This window comes from Bombus bifarius, unplaced genomic scaffold (genome assembly GCF_011952205.1).
Source record: "Bombus bifarius isolate JDL3187 unplaced genomic scaffold, Bbif_JDL3187 scf7180000008288, whole genome shotgun sequence".
NCBI classification, from domain to species: Eukaryota; Metazoa; Arthropoda; class Insecta; order Hymenoptera; family Apidae; genus Bombus; species Bombus bifarius.
In genome coordinates this window covers 209743-233095 of record NW_022884571.1, presented here as the reverse complement: position 1 = coordinate 233095, position 23353 = coordinate 209743, and the positions used below count along the sequence as shown (strand labels likewise).

Here is a 23353-nt window from a genome sequence, read left to right as displayed (position 1 = left end):
AGATGAGTATCATCGAGTACAACGTCTTGGTAAATTTTCATTCCCACGTTTGGATTATCATTCTATAAATGCGAGATTTTTAATCTATCTCCCGATTGACAAATTAAAGCTTATTTCGGAAGGAGACCATGATGTACTAATTCTTGTCACAGATTTAATTCCATCGTATCTCAAAACGCTTGATTACGCGAGATCTTAAAGAATATGGTGGCAAAACATGGATTTTAATAAATTATATGGAGTTTCACCGATAGCGGCACGTACGAGCGAGAACCCTCGTGAAATTTTATGCAAATCGGTTCCGATCAAGTTATTCTATTATAAGGGAGCTACTTCACCAAGAGTTGATCTTTCAAGGTCTTGTTCCATGTTATAGGCAGTTGATCGAACGAACTCGTCCGTTTTATTTTCGTGGATTGTGAGGAGCGATTGCTTTGGGTTCACCGGAGAATGAATCGAATACAAGACAGGATGTTGGACCACCGGAGAGAGCGGTTTTGTAGTCGGTGTCGGCGAAGAATTTGCTGCTGCAATTTGTTTTGCCGTTTTATGCACATCATCTATCCATGAGAAAGACGCTCGATTCTCGCTGTTATTTAATTACCAAGAGATTAACAATGAGTACTGTCCGTACGAAACATTGCCGCGTGATTCGCACGTTCGTTTAGCTTCCTTTGCCCAACCACATAAAAGAGCGGCCCCCGCTAACTTCACGGATATGGCTCGTTAGTTTCTTAGAAGAGCAGAACGAGACGAACACAGACAAACTATGTTGGTGAAATCTATGGCGAAATGGATTCTATTCAGAGTGAGAGCGAAGTAGTGATATCGCACGAAACCCGTTCCTTCTTTTGCTTTAACCTCTTAGGTGAGGTTGAATTTTATGCGAGGTTGTTCCTCTGTAGGGCAGAGTTTGACGCGAATTACACGTAAACGATACAGCACTGCAATGTGTGTCGGATAATGCTGTTCTCTACGCAAGCACATTGGAATGTAGTTTTTGATAATTAAATTATAATTTCTCTCAAAGATATGATGCATACATTTCAACTTCAATAATTTACTTTAATAATTAATAATACAATTGAGTGTGATATATTTTAAAGCACCCTACGACACACAGGGCCACGTCACAATTTTCACACCCATAGCGTGATAGTGTTTTTCAAATTGCTCTTCGTTTTCTATTTTGAAGTTTTTTATTTTGACATTTTCAGCTTGAATATTTTACAAAATTATAAGGCTACGGATCGGCATGTTAAAAGGAGCACGTAATAATGGTATATTTTTTTTAACGAAAAGCAACAATTGATATCTGACGCTGGCATATCAAAAACAAAGACTATATATTCTGCCTGTATATTGTTAACACTGTTATAAAACGTTACGAAGACAAGAAAAGTGTCAAACAAGACAAATGAGAAAGATTATTTGGTTGAAACGGTGAGCGAATGAGTTAGTAGAATGAGCCACTATAATGGCGCATCGTAATGTAAGATGACATCCGCGAAAGCCACTATAGTGGCGCATCGTACCTACGAGGTTAAATCCCTTTAAGCCCAGTACAAACGTATGACTTTTGTCGGTGTGATCTCACTGAGATCATATGTTTGTTTTCGTTGTTTTTAACTGGGAAAAAAGGAAGGATATACGATCGTAGCGAGACAACAATGACAAAAGCCATACGTGCGCATCGGGCCCAAGATCGGTGCGAGTCCTTATATCCAATATGTTTTGCACATTTTCCTAATACGTGACGCGAATCTAGCATTTTCGTTGCATAGTGAGAAATACAATAAATTTTTCTATTTTGCCTTGTTATAATGCTGGTCAGAATACTAAAATCGATTCTATTCGTAGGAAGTTTAAATATGAAATGCTATCGCGGAGAAAAATATTTCTCTTGGTTATATAGTTCTACATTTCAAATTTCCAATGACGCTGACACAATTGAATTTATCTACTGATAAAAATTCTACGATGGCGAGCTCCGTTGCAGGAAAGTCAGTACGCTTTATTAGACGATGTCGGCTGTCCTTGCTATGATCCCATGACAGAGTCAGTCTAGTCACACAATGTTTATTCGTCTTGTTGCGAGCAGCGTTGTGAAGAAAACTCAGCTGTTGGTTTTGTCTGCCATGGCAACTCTCTGGGATACAGATCAGCTTATCCGTTGAATTTTAAGATATTTCTTACATTTATTCCAAAGTAACAGAATCGCAATTTCTCGTCATTTATTTCACACACTTTGTTAGATGCTGCGAACTGTCATTTCAATGCGATGCTATTTAACAAAACTGGACAGAATCGATCAGTAAAAAAATGGGGGAGAGTATAATGAAAGGGAAAAGATAAAATACGATCCTTCCTCCTCCGAAAATGAAGCATCAATTAATGTAAAGACGGTATTAATAAATTTTCCTTCTTAAAACATATAATTAATTGGAAGCGTTGTAAGCGTCGTTGTAATTAATAAAGTTCATGTTTTCCGCCCCTCGTTGAAATTTCATGCATAGGTAGAGTATTATTGTACACAGATAGAATATTTGATACGTAGATAAAGAAGACAAATATTTGGATTGTGAATAGATAATAGAAAATCGATAGTAACAGGAACTAGGAACGACTAGGGAGAGCTATTGCGGAAATGCTGAATCGAATTACTTACAAGTTCCAAAGTGATTTCTGAACAGTTTGTAGGTGTAAGCTACAGTATTGCAAACCGTGTCGCACTGACCTTTCGGACATTCGACATATGTAGCTATGAAGGGAAAGCACATGCGAAGCAGCATCGATCCAGTGTCAACTTTCTTCGATTTCGATTCGGTCGTGTTCCATTCCATCGCCTTTTCACCTCGACTTTTCTTTTATCTCCATTATTTTATTTTTGTGTAGAATTACTCAGAACTTCCGGATAGAAGTAAAGCGGAAGGAACGAGTAATCTTAATGAAAGCAGCTAAGGAAAATTATACTTGTTCCACTGCGGAATGTCAACAGCAGCTTACGAGATTGAATATTGTTTTTGTCTGGTAAAAAAAAAAAAAAAATAAATCATGGCGACAAAATGTTGTTACGAAGAGGGAATACTCTGCTTTCAATTAAGTCCCTTTCTAGCGTAAATCTCGTTTGCCCGACGAGGAAATTCTCGTTGGACTCATTTGCGACGACGATCGCGCTGAAGCAACATTCCGGAAAGAGACCCTCCAAGGTTGCGCTTCGAAATGCAGACACGAGTGATCGAGAATCGACCAAGATGAAAGTGCTCTTTGTATGTGTTCAGCTTTTCAGAAACTCTTTGTACCACTTATCCATAAAAGGTACATAAAATCAATGATACATACGTGCGACCTACAACGTGCACGAAATTTCGCCATCTTTAAGTGCTGAGTGTGTTTCGTAATGGGTAGTGGGAAGATACGACAAAAAATTTTAGCGTATACAAATCTAGTGTATATGTACGTATAAATATTCCTACAACGCTGCAACGATCCTCTCCGTGCATGACTTCGTGCCAACTTCGCTATAACGAGGAGGCCACAATACATTGTACATTTATGGATTACCTGCTATTTTTTGTTTCCGGAAAACTCAGTTTTTTCGGTGCGCAATCAAGCCTAAATGGCACACATTCATCATCCTCATTCGCTGTCCAATGTACTTTTGTGCTGTTTTGAAAAAGGAAATACTCGTTCGTTTCCTAATATTCTTTCGTTCCAGTAATTTCGAACGGATATTTTCTTATTAAGCGTTATTTGATTAAAGATACATTGACATTGAATGAACTTTGCAATTAATATTTCATTAGAAAATGTAGTTTCAGATTCATATGATAATTTCAAGTATCTTTCCTTTACCGCGCGCATCGTTCCAACAGTTGTGGAAATCAAATCAACGAGAAGATGAATTCTTTTAAGGTAGCACAGCGACAGATCAAAGCCGATCCCATTTTCCAATTTCTCGAGACACGTTTGATTCTCTTTATGTTTGAAGCCTGATAGAAGCGACCCACAACCGAGTTAAAAAATCGTAGCGTGTGATCGGAGTCTTTGAAATCTGATATGAATAAGATTGATATGATAAGATTTAGGTGGATTTCGTTTTAATTATTTTACGACGCATTTCGGTTTTGGAACAGATATTTCCGTAGCGCACCTTTTATGGAATTTCTCAAAATAGAACGGATAACCAAGGCACCAGTCAGTGAAATTTACGAATAATTCACTCGATTGGCCCACCTGCTATGTAAACACGATGGTTTCGCGTGAAACACTTCTTGTTTTACTTTGGTTTCAGACTTTACGTATCAGTACCTACATTTTCCATGAAAACCCCGTCTATATTTATTTCGAATAGAAGCCATCTTTCTGGCGGGATGAAATTGTTCTTGATTATTCCATGCTGCTATCTGGTTCTAAATTATGTCCTTCTGCTTCGTAACAGGCTGACCTTTCAGATCTTCTCAGTATTATCGATTCACATGAACTTTTGAAACAACTAGTATGATCGAGGATCAGATATATAGAAACAGGCAATTCCCAACGCGAAAAACTTGAAATTGCGTCGTGTATTCCGAGTAAAAATTCTTACTACGTCTAGTACTTGGGCAGCTTTATCGGTTGCATTCGCACGTAATTGATTCAATCGTATGAAAAAATGTGATACGACAAGAGGATGCTGAAACGCATACAATGTACAATAGAAAAGCATCGAAACTGGCCGATCAATTTTTGAACGTTTCATCTATTCCGAAAGTAATCTCTCGCGTGGTCACGTACTTGCGAATATTATACTTGTTGATCGCGTTCTTTGCTCCGATTTAATCGGGGACGGGGGTGTAAATTTATTGCCTATCAAACATAGCGTGAATATAGAGCCTGCTAGATGTAGATAGCGGCAGATAGTGGCGTACATGGTTTGCTTACGCCTAACACCGAAACAGTATTGTAGCGACAAGAATACTTCCTCTGAAGCAACCTAAGGATTTCTGATAACGAAAACCATCCTCGGAAAATGTATTTGTTTTGTTCTCTTTTTCGTTCAATTCTTCGGACAATAGAGATTCAGAAATTGAACGATCGCTTTAATTTATTCCATTTGCGAGTTAATCTGCACCGATAGATATCGATAGAAATTTTAAGTTTAATCATACACTGCCGGGATCACGAGAGAAGAAATGTGATTAAGGGAAGGAAAACTAAAGCAGAAATTTAATGCCACAACAAAGTGATCTATGATCCATATTCGCTAATTTGTCTGATTACAGATACGTGCCTTTTCACAACTTTGTTTTCATATTAAGTTCTGCAAGATTTCAAACTGCTATCCATCGCTTACACAAGTCACATTAGAAAGTTTTTAATGGATTCGATCGATCTTCGCATTTCGTCAGCGAACTCCATGAACAAGTAAAAAAAAGTTTGACGGGAGAAGAAAATTGAGACAAGTTGTACCGTAAGTGAGTTTGGTGGATTTAATTAGACCTTACTTTATTTTAAGGAATGACTCGAACAATTTATTATAGTTCCGAGAGCCTTACATTTAACCAACTTGCCGGCGATTGAACGAAAAATTGAGAGAGTGGAAAACATCGGCTTCTTCTACTAAGTTACGAACAATTATGGCTGACAAATTTAATTACGGAAAATTTACGTTCTTTAAGGGGAGGATAGATTTCAAAGTCTCGAGGAAAGTTTGCGGAGTTGCTGAGTTCTCCGAGACAAACGATCCGATGACCCACCAAACGTTAAGACCCACGCGTCTGAAAAAGAAAAAAAGGAAAATAGGTGAAGAACAGAACGAAGGGCACGACTGGATGACAGTCCTACCGTATGGTTAGCCCGATGTCATAAAAGAAAAGGAAAGAGAATGAAAGCTACCTGGAGTTACAAGAAAGAACGGACACTCGAGCTTTGGCTGACGTCGCTTTACGTGCCGACATAATGGCCCTTGTCTTCACCACAGTTCCGAGTTCTATTCAAGCTTAAAGCGTCTCACTCACCTCTGTGCAACAGCGACGCGATTCTTAAATCTACTTAACAAACCTAGTTTCTTTTCCACCCTTTTATTTTCCATCCCCTTTCCATTTGCTTCTCGCGTATCTTCTCGATTTCCATTGTGCTCGAGTTTTCCATTCTTCGATTCGTCCTCGACGCGAGTCACTAAGAATAAACGCAACACAGGATTCTCTGCTTTCCCTGACTCTGGAATCCGATCGAATCTATTCATTCAGATACACGCACGAGGGATATAGCCTAAGGAAGATTAATGATTGAGAATAGACGGTACGCGTTCAAGTATTCGCGCCTAAATCGCCTTTGTTCTCCTAACTACCCTGTTTGTGCTCGTTAAACCGATTTGTTAGTCCGCCCGTAAACAATAGGGAACCGCGTTATGGTTACGACAATATGATGCAAATATGAAACTACAACGTCATTGTTGGTCGATTATCGAATCTGACCGCGTGTTAAATGTACGGTGTTAGATGAAATTAAATTTACATGCTATACATATAAATTAGATCGGGTTACGACTCTTAAAACGTTAATCTGACATCCTGAATCGATCGAACGTATGTTTCTTCGTTGTAGGAAGCGGCTAAGATTGATAATCCATATTTCACGTAATATCCAATCAGAGCCTCATACCCTCGAGCGGTTTCTGTTAAAGCTTCATTAAGGGAGCCTTTCGACTTTCGTTCAATTTTAATCCGCTTACGAGCACACGTAGGGAGAATCGTACGTACGCGATCACTGAAACGTGACGGCAATTGGATTCCAAGACTTTACTTGTTCGTTCCTTATTTTCCATACATCTCATTGGCTTGCTATACAAATTGAATCTGTTCAGCGTTCGATCCCAGTTTCCTCTGTAATGAGATTCTTGGATCGGTAACGAATCGCAAGACTGTTTTCAATATGAGACTATAGACGATATTCTTCTCGGAGGATGTCGTCGGCAGCGCGAAAAATGCAAACAGCCACGCACGAATGCGTCTCGCTGACAAAGAGGAAGATACGGAATCGGTGGTTGTACATGTTCGGGAAACTCGATAAATAGAAAAACTTATACCGATGCTGTTCTCGACAGTATTACAGTTCCCTCCATAGATTATTTACGAGAGGGGTGAGTCGGGATCCCGGCACCTTGCTATCGGAATGATCTCAAACGAGAAGTTCCTTTCCATTATTCAAGAACGGTGACCCGCTCCTTCGCAACGCAACGACCGAATTTTTCTTGGGATAATTCCACGCATTTCGAATAACCTTTGTCATACGAATACGACAGAAATATCGATACTTATTTACCAGTAGCTCGCATATAGGCATTTGATCGAGAAAAGGTCAAAGAAACTTCCGTTTAGCTATAACAATGCGAATATTTTTATAATAATATTATATCCCAATGCAGTTTTATTTCTGTTAAAGTCGTCTTTTTTAACGAGGATGAAACCAAATTGGCATAAATGCGCGATTTCGTTCTCGCGATTTAAGATCCGTCCCGAATTCATTGTTGTTCGGAACACGTACGAGTTCGATCGGTTCAGTCTATAGCTTACGTTTCTTCGATATCGGACAAATTATCGAAATAAAGTCTAGTGCTTCCATCTCTTGCTGTTGGTAACAATCACCTGCTCCGTTACCAGTAGTAAAAGCCATTACGGTCGGACACAAGTAGATTCACTTCGTTCCCGGTCGGACACTTATCGAGTATATTCCTAATCAATACAACGTTATATCGCTACTGCGAAATACGTAACCAGACACGATTAAAATGGAATTAAAGCGTTAGAAAATTTTTATGGGAAGAATATTTTTGTATTCGGCTGCTATCAGCTTTTTCAGTTGCAAAGAAACTTAAATCATCGAGATACTCGAATGAATATGGACATTGATTTTTCAGGACATCGAAAAATCAAAGAGCAAGCATTGTGAGAGTAGATTCGTTTCATAGGACGAAGTGCATCTATATCTGGCAGATACTCCCCTGGAGCATCAAAGCGTCATATAGTTCGTTCGTTTAGGCCATCAAAGCTTGTGCGCTTTTATTTCGACTCTTTCGTGTTATTCCTCTCTGACTATTGTCGCTTGTAATGCACAATCCAACGACAGTTCATCGGTGTCAGATATACATACCCGTTTTCAGTCGACCGACTTAGCCACCGGAGTTCGCGCAAGCGTCTTCCGGCTGAGCCCGTGGGAACGAGTAGGGGTCGCCGGGGAAAAGGGGAACCTCGGCAAATCAATACGTATATATCCTCCAGTAACCGGTCAGTTGGGGCTCATCCTTCGTGATAAACGTATCGAAGTCTAAACGACCATCAAAATTCATTCGAATACTTTATTCGCCATTTTCTTTTAATTGCCACGTTGACCGACTAATCGATCCCGCTCGTTCTACTATTAAAAAGAAAAGAGTCACGCGATTCGAGTAATCTGGTGCATGCAAACCAGCGATATCAGCCCAAGGTGCAAAGTGCTAACTCTAAAAGGTAACTGACCCTGTGCAACAACGCGAACGTTCAGGCAGAATCAACCAATTGCTCCGAGAGACCGGTGACCTCGGTAGGAAGATCGATCGCAAGCTTTCCTTTCAAGAAATTCTCTCCCTATTCAATACGGCCTGGTTATCTACCAACGATCCATAAAAGAGTAAGTCCTCCGAAGCTTAGAAAACAGAGAACAACCCATCCCAGTGTTCTTTCATCCTGAAGAACTTGTGACTTTAATCCTCTCGCACGTCAAGTGAGCGCGGATAGTAACGCGAGGCCATTGGGTTGCGTTAGCGAGGGACCGATTGATTCGTCTCAACTTGACTCGAAAGAAGTCGAGTCGAATCCCTGTACCACGATCGAGCTGCCGCGCTCTCGCAAGGCCGTCAGGCTATTGGAACGTCTGGTGGGAGCGCGTGATTGCTCGTTCCGCACGGATTTCCCGAAACACCCCCAAAACGGCAACCCGTCGTCGTTGTGGTGTTGCCGGGGCCCCGCCGTTAGCCGCGAGAGATCGCGAGAAGGGAACTTGGCAGAATCGGCGGGGCGATCGCCCAGAGGATCGGCCTCCTCGTGCGCGACCGGCTCCACCACCACCACCTACGCCGCTTACTGGCGGCCTAGTGAAATGGAGGAGAAGTCCTCGGCTCGGTTCTCCGAGTACTTGTTCGCCAAGATGGATGGCCAGGACGTGTCGGCCTCTCAGGGTCCCCGTAAGGTGACCGCCGACACCAGAAAGTTCATGCGGGAAAATCTTCTTCTCATAGTTACCCTCTCCGGCGTTCTCTTCGGCGTAATACTCGGTAAGTACGAAGAAATATCAAAATCGATCGAACATTCGGTTTACTCATCTACGACGTCGAACATCCTTACGATAATATTAATTTTATACGTTGACCTGATTCATCGCGTACGTCGGGGCGACTTCTTTTCTCTCTCGAGTCAATGAATCATCGATATGTCAACTAAATGTCAATCGGTTACACATCGAGCTTGAAACTTGAGAAAACATGCTTTCCTTATAGTATCTACTCAATGAGGTTGCAAAATTTTCATCAACTTTTTATTTATAGTAAATACGATGAAAGTTGTAAGGACGAGTTCCGAGCTACATCACGTACTCCAGATAATGACAGGGCCATGCCAAAAGCTCCTTACGCTTTCGTCCATTACGGGAAAGCGTGCCAAGGTCGAGTTCATCCGATACGAGCCGATCTTACTTTTTCTGCCGATCGATAGCAGTCGTAGATAGAAGCCCATCTCTGTTCCTTCATTTCTTCCATCCTTTTCTATCTCCCTCTTCTCCATTAGAATTTTACGCAAACGAAATGCGAGTTTTCTGTTGCGTCACGTGCGCGAACGCCATACACGTGTTAATAAATGATTATGCGCGCTACTTAACGATCGGGTCTTCGTAATCGTTGAAACTATATCTGTCAATGATGTTCCCTCGCGAGTCGAATTGCTTGCTGTAAATTAACATTGACAACGAGAAGGGATATAGACTGGATATGTCTCGCGCGCCATTAACCGAGACGATCCACGTTAGAATTAACTTTTGTTACATAAAACGCTAACGTGTTATCCTGTTAAAAGGTGACAATCATCGACGAAAGGTTTCCGTTTAAAGTCTCATCTATTTAACTAACTTATCACCTAGAAACAGGGAGGACAACCTTGAACACGAACGTACTAACCTTTCTTTAGAATTACGTCGAAAACGACTCTCTTTAAAATGACTCGATGACCGTCGACGTATTTTCATTTACGCTTCGTCATTCTTTTCGACGATTTAATTGCCACAGTGTACATCTGTGGCGATGTTAGCGAATTCGAATTTGGAAATACGCTTTTCTAATCATTCGCAATTACATTAAATGGCACGCCCAATTTCTCGCGTATCCTTTTACATTCGCATTACTACTCGTCGATAAAGTAATTCTTTCTAAAATTCGCTCGCGTTTATAGACAATCGACAGTCAGTTAGTGGCATTAAAACATAGAGATATAAAAATATGTATCGCTGTGTAAGTGGATGCGTTATAGGAATAGAAAGAGATCTCTGCATAGAGATGTCTTCCGTCCTTGTCTAATCAGGCATGCACACTGATGCTGCTCGTTGATCGGTGTTACACTTACATATTTAATATACGAATCTGCATGCATTATTAGACAAGGACACAAGTAGCCTCTTTTGCAGCGTTCTCTTGCTATTCCCATGTCGCCTTCTCAGCTCGCTCACACACTTTATTTTTATATCCCTACGCATTAAAATATTATTATTTTTAAAAAATTATTATCGCAAAGATCATATCTAGTAAATTTAAAACGATGTTATCATCCGTACATGGTCTCGTGTATTATACAGATATAACTTTTTACTGGTAAAATTTCAGAAACTGAACTTGTTTTCATTCTGCTGTGTCACTTCGTCACATTCACCTTGAATAGACTTAAGCCTTCTAGAAGCAGCTGTCATAGCAGTAATCTCGTTATTTTTTCAGGGTTCGGTTTACGACCCTTGAGCCTCGGCGATGACGCAGTTATGCTAATCAGTTATCCTGGAGAGCTCTTCATGAGGTTGTTAAAGTTAATGATCTTACCACTAGTGATTGCCAGTCTCATATCAGGTAACTACATGTAACTCGATGCGTTATGAGAAGAGCTGAGCTAATAAAAATTATATTAAAAACTGATTATGCCGAAGCAACGCTAATCGTGTAACGTCTACAACTTACAGGCTCAGCAAGTTTGAACGCAAGAATGAACGGAATGATCGCCGTCAGAACTTTGGTGTACTTTATACTCACGTCGTTACTGAACGCTGTCCTTGGTGTCGTCCTGGTTCTGCTCATTCATCCGGGTAATCCTGGAATTAGAAAATCGATGGCGACCTCGCACAGCGGGAGAGCCGTTAACATCTTGGACAGCCTTCTCGATTTGGGAAGGTAGATAGTATTCCTATCTTCTTCGTTTATGAAATAGTGTTAGTCGTTAGATATCGATCATACTTGTTATTTTTGTACTTCTGCGTCGACACGTACGCCAACACTGTCCCGGAATTTTCCTACGATAAAAGTAGAGTCCTTTACCTCGTCGCCGGAGCAACGCTTGACTCGTTCCACTGTACTCTCCGATGACAGGGGTATCGCGGTAACTTTCATCGCATGCCTTGCGTGCTATTGGATTATTCTCATTGATTCCATTGCTTGTCCGGTATAATAAAGCCAAACCACGACGACAGCGTTGTCCGGATTAAACACGGTTATCAACAATCGACTCATCGATTCGCCGAGTAAAAACCCTTTCTCCATTTTGGCTATTTACACATTCTGATAAATTATTGGAACTACATAAGCGTTCCAGCGGAAATTAAGGTCGTGTAATTTCACGACCGGTGAACTTTTCCAACAATTGGGAATGATATCAACCATGACGGGATTAAAAGTATCGATCGCATATACTTTATTTATACGTGCTAAAGAAATCCGTTTAAAGCATAGTTCAAAGCATTTGCGGTGCATGCTATCGGCTAACGAAATTATAGCGCATATCGTCGATAAACGCAGCTATCGATTAACTAGTTATGAAAATTGCGCCGTATTTCGCGTGTTACAGGAATATGTTTCCGGATAATATTTTCCAAGCAGCGTTTCAGCAGGTACGCATTTTCACCATTATTAATCGCATCTATACGTATATTCTATTCATTACACGAAATCTTTCTGGCAGGCTCACACCGTATATGTTCCAAAAACGATGCCCTTTCAAAATCTAACCGACTCGATATCTTCAGACGTTCTCGGGGACGATGAATTGATGAGAGTAACACAATACAGAAGCGGCACGAACACGTTGGGCATAGTATTCTTCTGCCTGGTGTTCGGCACGTTCTTAGGTACTCTCGGCGAGAAAGGCCAAATCGTAATCGACTTTTTCAAAGCTGTGTTCGAGGTTATCATGCGAATGGTGTCGACTGTAATGTGGTACGTATGAAGACGCTTATTCGATGGAAGGATGAGAAGCTTAAACATGAAAATCGTTTCCTCGTAGGATGACACCGGTAGGCATCACCTCGGTAATTGCCGGCAAAATACTCGGTGTCGCCGATCTGGCATTGGTGATGTCGCAGCTCGCCTGGTTCATCGTTACGATCGTGATCGGTGTGTTTTTCTATCAGTTGGTGATCATGCAGCTGATCTATTTGGCCTTCGTGAGAAAGAACCCCTTTAAATTCTACACCGGCCTCGCCCAGGGTACTCTCACCGCATTCGCCATGTCATCAACGTGAGTCGTCGATCTTCGAACTCAGCCCGACCTTCAGAGTACCCATATCGCCTACCTCACATGGCCTCGGTCGTCATCGTCATTTAGTTTTTGATTCTTTTACCCGGTTGATCGCGATTCATTACCATCGGGTCTCTTGCCAACCGAATTCGTCGTGCCTTTTATTTTTATTTTACATCGTGTCGATTACGTTTGTCGATCGTTCGAGGAAACTGCAAGGCGATCAAGACTCGAAATAACAGGTCGACGCATGCGTTTGAATCGATTGATAGAGACAATATGTTTCAGCCAGCCGAGAGGAGGCATTGCGAGGCCTTAGTCCTGTACACCTTCCCAGATTGATACTTTCCCAGCAGCGTTTCACAACGTTAGAACACAGTTACGATTCGCTTCGAAGACGTTGTCGAACGCTATCGAATCCTACTTTCCGTCATTCATTCGATTCCTCTTTGAACCTTTTATGTTTCTTTAATGTTTCCGCGCTGTTCGCGGGGAAACTCCTCATGACCAATAAGAAAGAGAGAGAGAGAGAGAGAAAGGGAGAGAGGTATGCAGTTCTGGGTGGCACTTAGGATGCAGATACTCCCGGTTAGTAGTAATTATCGACGAACTTTCGGTGAAGTTTTAATGTTTAAGCGCATCTCTGACCGAAATGATAAGCGTATCACCGAAATAATCGAATGTATTACCGAAATAATCGAATGTATTACCGAAATTTCGATGACATTGATGATATGAAATATGCAACAGAGAGTAGACTAACGAAGAAGGACAAAATCATAAACAAAAACTGTATAAGTGCACGGAAATATCCTGGTTATGTCCGTGTGTATTTAGCCGGAAATCAGCTGACTCCGTGTCACCTGGACTGATTCTTGGCGTGGAAGACTTAAAGGGCTTCCATTATCCGAATCTTCTGTCCCTCGTAAGAGGAAGGATAGAGGAAGACGAGACCGCCAAAACAGGCTTCGTGCCACATATGATATTTATTTAAGTATTTTCCAAGAAAATTTTCCAAGAGGAAAGCTGAAAAAAATATTGGTTGCTCGTGTCGAGCCCGCTCTTCCAGGTTTGCCGGCGCCGTCCATCACTGGCCAGAACACCCGAACTACGATCATTCTCTATTTCTTTAACTGTTCATTATCGCGGATCACGCGAAGCAACGATCATTTTTTCAGTTTGTCCATCAGCATTCGTCAAGTAACCAAAATTCACGTGATCCGACCCCTGTTCTCCTTTCATTTATCCACTTTCCTTCTTCAGACGTTTATTCCCCGCTCGTTCCTTTCGATGCATCGTGGGACAGAGAAGCATTCGTACATCGTGTGTAACGGTTGCAATGATTCTTAACGTGCTTCGAACCTTTTCCGTCCCATCATTGCGGCGCTCAAGATCGTAAACGCCCTGCAACGGCAATATCTAATTCAACTTGTTTTCTATGTGGATTAACTTTTTCCAGAAGAGAGCGTACACAACTGTGCGTACACTGTGCGACTGAGAGAAACAGCTCTTAGTGTATCTGAACAGAGACTGTATGAATATCATGATGATGTATTAGAACACGCGCTGCACGCGGCCTTTTGCAGGTGGTTCAGAGACCGAGGGTGGCCTTGGTAAGTAATCGATGGCCGCAACATGAAGGTACATGCGATTGTCTGTTACAGGAGTTAGCCTGATTTCGAGACACGATGGAAGAATCGTCAGTGTTCCGTTTGACGTCGACATTAACCCTGGTTGATTTTCAGTTCGTCTTACGGTCATTCTGGTTATTAGTCTCTCGAAACCTTTCTGTCCATGCCACTTGTACCACCGAACGCTCTATCAATCGACCTTGACGCGTATCTTTTCATCGAATTCCTTACTCGCTTCGTACAATTCGTGCTTTATCCATTTCATTGCATTATTCGCCGCTCGAAAGCGCACTATGTCGAGGAAGTTGTGTTAGAATTTACGAATTACGATCACACTACGCCAGAATGACCCTTCGTCCATGGACATCAGCTACGCAGCACGGAGAAATGATCTTTCTTTATCACTCGACATCTGCTTTGCCCGATCTTTTCTAACGCAGTTTTGTACAGGGCTGCTGCACTTCCGGTCACTTTTCGCCTGATGACGGATAAGCTTCGAGTCGATCCTAGAGTCACCAGATTCGTTCTGCCAATCGGCTGCAACATTAACATGGACGGGACAGCGCTGTTCGTCGCCGTAGCTAGTATCTTCATCGCGCAGATGCATGGCATGGTTTTGGGCTTCGGCGAAATTATAACGGTTATGTAAGTTTTTCCTTATTTAGTCCGTTGCTTGAACTCGTTACTTACAACGATCCCCATTTACATCAATATGGCATCGTTCTTCTCTAAGTTTAACCTCTACCGCTGCGTCCGTGTCATCGGCGTCAGTTCCAAGCGCCGCCTTGGTTCTCCTTCTGGTTGTCCTAAGCGCCATCGATGCTCCTGTTTACAATGTCTCTCTTTTATTCACCATCGATTGGTTCGTGTAAGTAACACAGCATTTTTCTTTCGATAACAAGCAATAAGTACTAAGTTCACTAACAATTTCCACATCCAGGGATCGCATTCGAACCACGAATAACATGCTGGGAGATTGTTACGCCGCTGCTGTGGTCGAGCAATTGTCGAAGAAGGAGCTGATGGCGTTGGATGCAGCAGCTTATCAAGTACGATCATTGCGAGACCGTGCGAACGCTATTTGGGGTGAAAGGAAACAAAATTAACTCGGGATATTTCTTTTAGTCGGAGACCGTTCTGCCAACGACTATCGCAAACGGATGCATTTCCGCCAACAGGGTATCCGATCCTGACACCATCGTCGTCGAAATGCAAGACGATACGAGGATAGCCGGCGTCGCCAAGTAAACAAGCTTGTTGGTAGGGCTAGGCTATCACTTTGTAAGATTGCAACGATCGCGTGCATTTTCGTTACATCCTTTATTCTGCTTTGCTACCGCAAAATCTCATGCAAATCGTTGATATTTACAAATGATTCACGGCAGGCTTTCCTCATGGTACGTACGTCTTTCCATTTTCATATTTTCTTCGATTGCTATCAAATTTTCATCGGCTCACTGTCAATAGAAGCGAAAATCAATGAATCGCGTTAGTCGTATCGATCATTGTCCGAATAACAGTAAGGAGCAAGCATAATCATGTCCGCCCACAATGTGCTTTCATGAATCGTACGCGACCCGACTCTTTTTATAACTCATTCGTAATTATTAAGCGTAACCTTCGCTATGAAAATCGAGCCGCTTTGACCTAGAAGCCGTAGATCATTGTACTCCCATAGCATCTTATAAATAATCAATCAATCGCAAATGTGGCGTACCGTGGAGTGATTCATGCGAAAAACAGAGTGAACTTTTGCACTGATGTTATTCAAATTATTGCGAAAACAACCTTGAGAGTACACAATGTGGCATAATAAATGCTGCGTGACATTGGGGAAAAGCGAATGTGAAACAGCGAAGAAAATTGCGTGAGTCGAGAATAATTCAGGCTATGCTTTTCCCTTGAGATTTCTACATAACTCTTTGGAAATAACAACCAATCTCGATGGATTTGGACTTGGATTTAAACTTCTCGGAATAAACGAATCAAATTATGAAATATCTATCCATCATCGAACATCGATCATGATTCATCGTCGACAGCTTTGACTGCATTCTTCCATGCGATCGTCATCCTCGATACACGCTAACGTTCCATCGTGCTTGTTAAAGTGCCGCTTCGAATTTGTATCAACACAGGGACATTCTTCAATTTTGTCGTTTCATTTCAGCATCAGCGTATTGCAGATACCAAGGAGCGTGACGGAAGAGACAGTTTGACCTGCGCTAACGTTCCAAAAGTTAGTTTAGCTAGCTGCGTACATATAAAATACCATCGAGTGTGATGCGTTCAACTGGGATCAAAAAACAGTACACCGGCTACGCGAATGTTATCCTTTTATCGCATCTGTTTTCTACTCTTACAGAATGTGTTCGAAGGAATTACATGATTGCGACCATAACAGATATCAAACATAAAGTCAATACGAAAGAGTGTGCTACATGATTCGCCAGTCGTTTAGTGCTATGACCGTATAGCAATAACGATAACGAAACCATTTCTAAGCTTTTGTAGTGGCTTCTTCGAGCGAGCTGAAAATCGCCAGATCACCGATTCGATTGCACTCTGGAGTATTAACGATCGCGTGAACAGCGTCGGATGTGGTGCCTTATTTTAACGGCGGCGTGTAAATGGCCGCCCGAAAGTAGTAAAAGCGCTTTTTATTTGCCAAGCGTAGGGCAGCGTTAACTCATTGCCTGGTAAATATATCCCGTGACCGATCATTGTACTGCCACAAAATCTTTTGTACAGTGTGAATTGTGCGAATCGATGAAACAATTTCACGAAACATTTAACTAATCGAGAACCTTTCTTCGTTATCAGACAATGAGTGAAACCTTGCATGGTGCCACGATGACTTTGTGACGCTTGATCGATGTTCCCTTTTACATCGGATCTTGATCGATTCTTGACAATTACGTGGAAGAATATCGAAACGTTGGTAAAGGGTTTTATGCAACATTTTGTGTAGCGTTAGAATCGTTGTGATATGAATCGATTAGCACGAGTCACGATAGTAATTACTTACAAACGTATCATACCATCGGTTAACGTTTGATAGATAGAACATCGTTAAACACTACCAATACGTAGACGAAACATTTCGAAAGAAAACGTAGATTCCTTTAGCGTTTATCCTACCGAATTTCATATTTGGACCATCGACAAACGTAGATCGGTGTATAGAAATCTTTACCGAAGATAGATCGACGATCTTAGAACCGAAGACATTTTTGTCCGAGATATTTGTCGACAAGTACCGAATCTGCGATTTTGCCTCTGTTTTCGATTAAACCTTAGGCCAATTTCTATCTCGAGTTACAGTTGCCGACTTTGTAACACATCCAAGAAGATGATTAAAAGGAAAAAAAAAACAGAAAAAAGAAAAAGAAAAGATGACATAGCGCTCGTAAACGAGAAGTTTCAAGACTGGACATGCCATTTAAATTACAATGTATTTATACCGTTATAGGAGAATTCTGCAAAGGATTCACTAATTTTAGGCACTAGAAACGTAGGTCGATACGTGTTCTCTCGTAGAGACTGTTTAATGTACAAATTAACTGGATAAATAGTGCTTCGTAGCGAGCTCTCCGTCGCTTGAAAAATATACACGGGTTCGTCGAGAAACTTGGAATAATTTTCGCAACTTCGTCGCCGTTTTCGTTTAACAATTTTGCTTTTCAGGTCTCCCGGTTGTCGAATTTGCGTCGAATCGTTTACCTTCGAGTTTTGCCGTAGCCCAACCGTTTGCGTAACATTGATTTTATTTTTCGTTCAAACTGCGTATACGAAAGCGCGCTTTGTTCGTAGTCTTATAATCTGAAAGAGCGAATAGAGAAATAATTTATCAAAATACTTCAAAGACTACATGTGAATATACTTGTAAGGCTCAACGTGTTGTATTACAAGACGCAGATTTATACAAGTCTGTCGTGTTCTTCTTTTCAAACATATTCCTTGCCTGTCTCCTTCAAATACCCACAATGAGATATATAGGGTTTGTAAACAGAAATCCGATAGATTCCTAAAAAATTCATTTATTTAAAATTCACCGTCAAGTGAATCCTGGGCTCACAGAAGAGTCTTTGTACAAAGAGTTGTTTTTTTTTATACAAAATATGACATACCTATTTCCTAATATTTTTATGTATATATATACCTGGCTGAGAAAAACGTTGTCGTCTTCCGTTACATCGAAATTCCAATTGGAAGACCAGCACAAAGTAGAAATGAAACGGGGCATGAAAAGGTATCTCCGGAGTTGCGCGAGCACGAATATCGGATCGATCAGTTCGCTCGTGTCGACGCATTTTCAATCCGTTGATATCGCCATGCTCGAGGAAACGTTCGTTCGAGCGATCGACCGATTCGTCTCGGTCTCTAACGAAATTAAGGTGACTGTACAGCCGCGCGTTTCAACGGGCATGGCACGAAGACACGGACTTCGAATCGAGACTATCGGTGCGCTATCGAGTCTATCTTTTGATTATAAGGCGTAATGGTCAATTTTTTCTTGTTTTTTCGCATGAGTATTATTTACACGATTGCTTAACGATTACGCGGCCCATTTCGGACTCCTCTATGTACAAACAAACGAGTATTATTTTAACTATCGATCGACCGACGATCGAAACGGCAAGTAACAGTCGTACATCTGTGCTTAAAAAAATATCGCGCAATCGCCTCTTTTCCGCAGGTCATACGTTCTATACGTTAGGATCGTTGCGCGAGTACGAGAATACGGGATTATCTACAAACGTTCGTTTCGATTCTACAACTAGACGCGTAAAAGAGGCGTTCGTGACTATCACGGCGGAAATAAAAAAATGTGCACTTTGGCACCTTCGAGAATCTCGTCGAAGGTCAGTCAACTTAAAGTCTCTATTTTATACACACTGCGCTCATACTGCAATCACACGAAATCGGGTATACGCTAACGACGCTTTCAACGCGATAAACTCCGATTAAAACATTCTCTAAAATATAACTCGCAATTTTCGAATCGACGCTATCGAATATACGCGATACCGGATCCAAGATATAACGGGACTAATACTAATATCTGACGCAACGCGACTATGATTTCGATATACCGTTAGATCCTTAATTCAGCGTCGGTAACTGGAATACCTCTATTGGCACTTTGACCGGACCTTTGAGTGGCAGGTGGCACCAAAGGACTGATACTAGGACTTCTGGTGGCGAGAGGAGATAAGGACGGAGAAAAACTCGGGCTAAGGGCCGCCGATGGGAAAGTGGAAGCATCGTGGCTGATCGGAGATCTTGGAAGAATGCCCCTGGCTAACGCGGGAGCCGCCAACGACCTAGGAGCAACGGAAGTGAGCAATGGCGGGGGCGGGGCTTTATGTACAGACTTGGTCTTGCCGCTGCTTCCTGAATTTCCGCTTTGAACGCTAGCAGCGTCGTCTTTCAGCCTGGCGATTTCGCTGAACACGTGAGCAAGTGGTTGATAATGAGGACCCCAATCCAGCAGATAGTCCCAATTGTACGATCCAGTCAGTTCCTCCTCGCTATGAACGATGGAACTTAGGGATCCGTTCATCGATGGACCTCCAGGAACTTCTAAACCCGACATCGGCCTTCCAGGTTCCCCGATTTTCCCATAAATCAAGGTGGCGATATCGGCTTCGGTGGCGGCCTCGTCCTCGAACAAGTGTAAGCTATCGAGAGGCAGCGCTTCAGGCGGTCTTCTCGGAGTACCAGCCGGAGGGTCGACGATGCCTAACCTGGCTAAATATTCCTGAGTATTGTGAACCGAGAGATCACTAGCCGAGTCTCCAGTCTGTTGGCCTTCGTTGATCATTCGAATCTCTTCGTCTTCTCCGTCGTCCTCGGCCGAGCCTCTGCCAGACGAGCCGGACTGGTCGCTGCCGGACAATTCCGAAGTCGCCTGTTGCTGCCCGGATTGACCAGAGGTACCATACGGTGGTATCTCATCGTACTTGGGGGGTGCAAATTGACAGGAAGCAGCGCCGCTTCCACCATTGCCGTTCCCAGAGCCTCCGTTTCCTCCTGCACCCACCCCGGCAACGCTTCTAATCGGTATAGTATCGAAGGCGCTCGGATCCACGTAGCTATTGGACGCAGTGGCATTGCTCTCACCGTTTAAACTCGGTTTCGTGCCCGGTTTCTTATGCCTTCGATTTCGAAGATGAAGATAGAGGAAAATAGCACCAAAGACGATAACCAACAAAAGCAAAGCGATTAATAAACCTAACGCCCAATCGGCTAGACCCCCAGTCGCTGCGACTGCCATGTTAGACCCAACATCGTTCGGGGTAGCCAAAGCTGTGGCGCCTCTAGCTTCGTTCACGTCGCTATCATCCGTCAAAGTGATTTCTACCACTGTCATGTTCGACAAAGAGCCCTGTCTACCGGAACTGGCACTGACCACTAACCTCGACGATTCCTCCACGTCCATATCAATGTGCACCAGCTTCTGCTTTACAATCAGCGCGCCTGTGGTGCGATTCAGTTTGAAATAAGGGTGTTGCGAGGTCAGTTGATAAACGACTCGTCCGTCGGGACCTTTGTCTCGATCTGTTGCTGTTACATGACCGATCACCGTTCCGGGGATCACCTGAGCTCCGTTTTTAATACCGAATCTGTACATTCTTTCTGTGAATTGAGGGTAAAATTCATCCCTGGATTCGATCTCCACTCGGACTCTGACGGCTGCCGTTCGGCCACCTGTATCGGTTGCTCGTAGAGTGAACGCGTATCTGTTTCGCAGCTCATAATCAAAGACAGCGCGCGTCGTCACTGTGCCGGATTTTCCATCTACAGCGAACAATTTCCAGCTATCGTCGATATCGGAAAATCCGGTTGCCGCGGCAGATACTATGGAGTAGTTCAAAGATCCAAATATACCGCGATCCAAGTCCGACGCTCGCGCGGAAAACACGATCGTCCCGATCGGTTCGTTCTCTCCGACAAATTCCAGGTATTCAGAGACTGGGAACTTGGGTGAATTGTCGTTCACGTCTTCCAGGTGAATACGAAGCCTCGTCAAAGCGCACAGAGGAGAAACTGGATCGCTGTCGCACGCCATGACCACTAGATTGTGAATGTCTGGTTCGAGATCGCAGTCCAAGGTTGCGTTTACTTGAACAGCGCCGGTGGTTTTGTCCACGCGAAACAGGCCACCGTCGTTACCGGAAGTAATTTCGTACGCTAAATTCGCAGCCACGCTGCCAGCCAGATCGTCGTCCTTGGCGCGCAACATGGCCACCGTGGTACCGCGTACTGCGTTCTCTTTGATCGATACTTGATGAAGATCCTCCAAGAAACGAGGGTAATTATCGTTCACATCTTCCACCGTAATGATTACCGTAACAGGTTCGTCTCCTACCAGCGACCCGGTTGTCATGTTTTCGTTCTTGGAGCCTAGTCGTAAAACGTATCTGAAAAATTCATAACCCTCGTTAGTGCCAAATTGGAATTCCTACGAAAACGTTAAAAATCGATCGTGCTTACTTGTCTTTCGTTTCTCTGTCGAGCGTTCTGGAGAGAATCAATTTGCCTCTGGATATTTCGAACGTTCCGCTGTCATCGCCGGCAACGATAGCGCCGTCCAAAAGGTCCACGTCGGACAATCTCATCAAAGTGGTGCCCTTCAACGTATTTTCTTTCGCAGTGACCTTGTACTCTTTGCCGGGCAAGCTGCTCTTCAAGCTGCTCAATCGCACGACGACGGAACATATGGACGAGGCCGGTGGCTTACCGTAATCTTCCGCTACGATGGCCAACTCCACCTCTTTGGGCAAAGGTCTTGGTATCGCGGTACGATTAACCGTCAGAACGCCGGTTGCGGGATGCACTGAGAAACCTTTGGTAGCTTTCAGCAGATAATATCGTACTCGACTGTTGTCCTCTGTAAGGTCGTCGTCGGTCGCGTTTACCGTCAGAATTTCTTGCAAGTCCCCTCGTCCTTCTGCAACGACAAGAAAAGAATGACGAAAGTGAGAAAGAGAGAAGAGCTATCGATCGTAGGCAACCGTACGAAGTTTCCCTATATCGAGAGTACGATAAAGCGGAATGTAGATGAAAAAAGCTAAGTATTTGCACCGACGTATTGGGAATCGATCGTCGGTCGCTTCGGGAGAGTATACTTGAAAAAGCGCGCGGGACAAAGATCGAGGGATCATGGGCGCGAGGTCAAGTACCCTCTCCACCTCTTTTTGTTGGAGGTACCACGTCCTCGAGCAGCACCACCGCCACCACCAACTAAGTTCTTTCTTTTCTTGGTAAAGGAGGAGGATAAGCCGTCCTGACATCGGGCTGAACGGAAGTATGAAATAATAACCAGTTATATAAATCGCTCGGGCGAGCCGTGGGGCCAGCAGGATGGAGCAGCTCCGCAGCTACAAAAATCATTTCGATGCGTTTCAAATCGTCGGATAACTCGGCATTAATGTGCCAAGTTGCAACCTAAAGCGAAAAAGGAAGATAAAGAAGAAAGCTGGAATGAAACAGGAGAGAGAAAGAAAGGCGGAGAGGAGGGGAGGCTGAAATAAAACTTGGTGAACGCGCACCCCCTTGGGGATGTCCGAGGTGAGGAGGTAGGACGACCTCGGAGGAAAGGGAATTTGAACCGAGAAGTGACAGGTACTCTATAATTATTGCGAGACGCGTATGACCGTGGAGTATGCGTGTTCGCATCACGATTTGCAGTGGGACGAATTCTTATTACTGGCCGAGCTTCATTAATCCCACCTTCTTTTCGGAATATATCCTGCCTTCCCCGGACAGTTTAATACGATTTTGATAATCGCCAGATTAACCCGTCTTCCTCGTTCGTTTATCACGATATAAATGATCTGCGCACGATTCCTCCCTAGTGAGAGATCGGAAAGAGTGTCAGCGAGAAAATTAAACCTTGCTCGCCTATTCTCTGGAAATCCCGCGACAAAATAGCCCTAC

The 23353-nt window shown here is 43.0% G+C and overlaps 2 protein-coding genes across 4 annotated transcripts in view; one reads left to right on the top strand and one right to left on the bottom strand.

The window, feature by feature from the left end:
* Positions 1 to 8256: 8256 nt before the first annotated feature.
* Positions 8257 to 18338, top strand: LOC117212307 (excitatory amino acid transporter). Of its 3 annotated transcripts, none has more exons than XR_004488433.1 (12): positions 8257 to 8649; positions 8744 to 9292; positions 10994 to 11119; positions 11230 to 11437; positions 12108 to 12150; positions 12222 to 12475; positions 12543 to 12776; positions 14858 to 15052; positions 15141 to 15275; positions 15348 to 15456; positions 15533 to 15804; positions 16578 to 18338. XR_004488433.1 is itself a non-coding variant. In XM_033457003.1 (12 exons), coding segments are annotated over exons 1-12 (2022 nt in total). In that variant the 5' UTR covers positions 8257 to 8648; the 3' UTR covers positions 16627 to 18338. The 3 variants fall into 3 exon arrangements, 2 of the variants coding, with proteins under 2 accessions (XP_033312894.1, XP_033312895.1); XM_033457003.1 differs by having other exon boundaries at positions 15533 to 15651; XM_033457004.1 differs by having other exon boundaries at positions 15533 to 15667.
* An 89-nt stretch (positions 18339 to 18427) lies between these two features.
* Positions 18428 to 23353, bottom strand: part of LOC117212312 (protein dachsous) — a 213225-nt gene continuing 208299 nt past the window's right edge. Inside the window, exons 16-17 of the mRNA XM_033457011.1 lie at positions 21908 to 22364; positions 18428 to 21834 (exon numbers count right to left, since the gene is read on the bottom strand). Of these exons, the coding sequence (XP_033312902.1) occupies positions 19506 to 21834; positions 21908 to 22364 (2786 nt within the window). The 3' untranslated portion in view covers positions 18428 to 19505. The remainder of the gene's footprint in view (positions 21835 to 21907; positions 22365 to 23353) is intronic.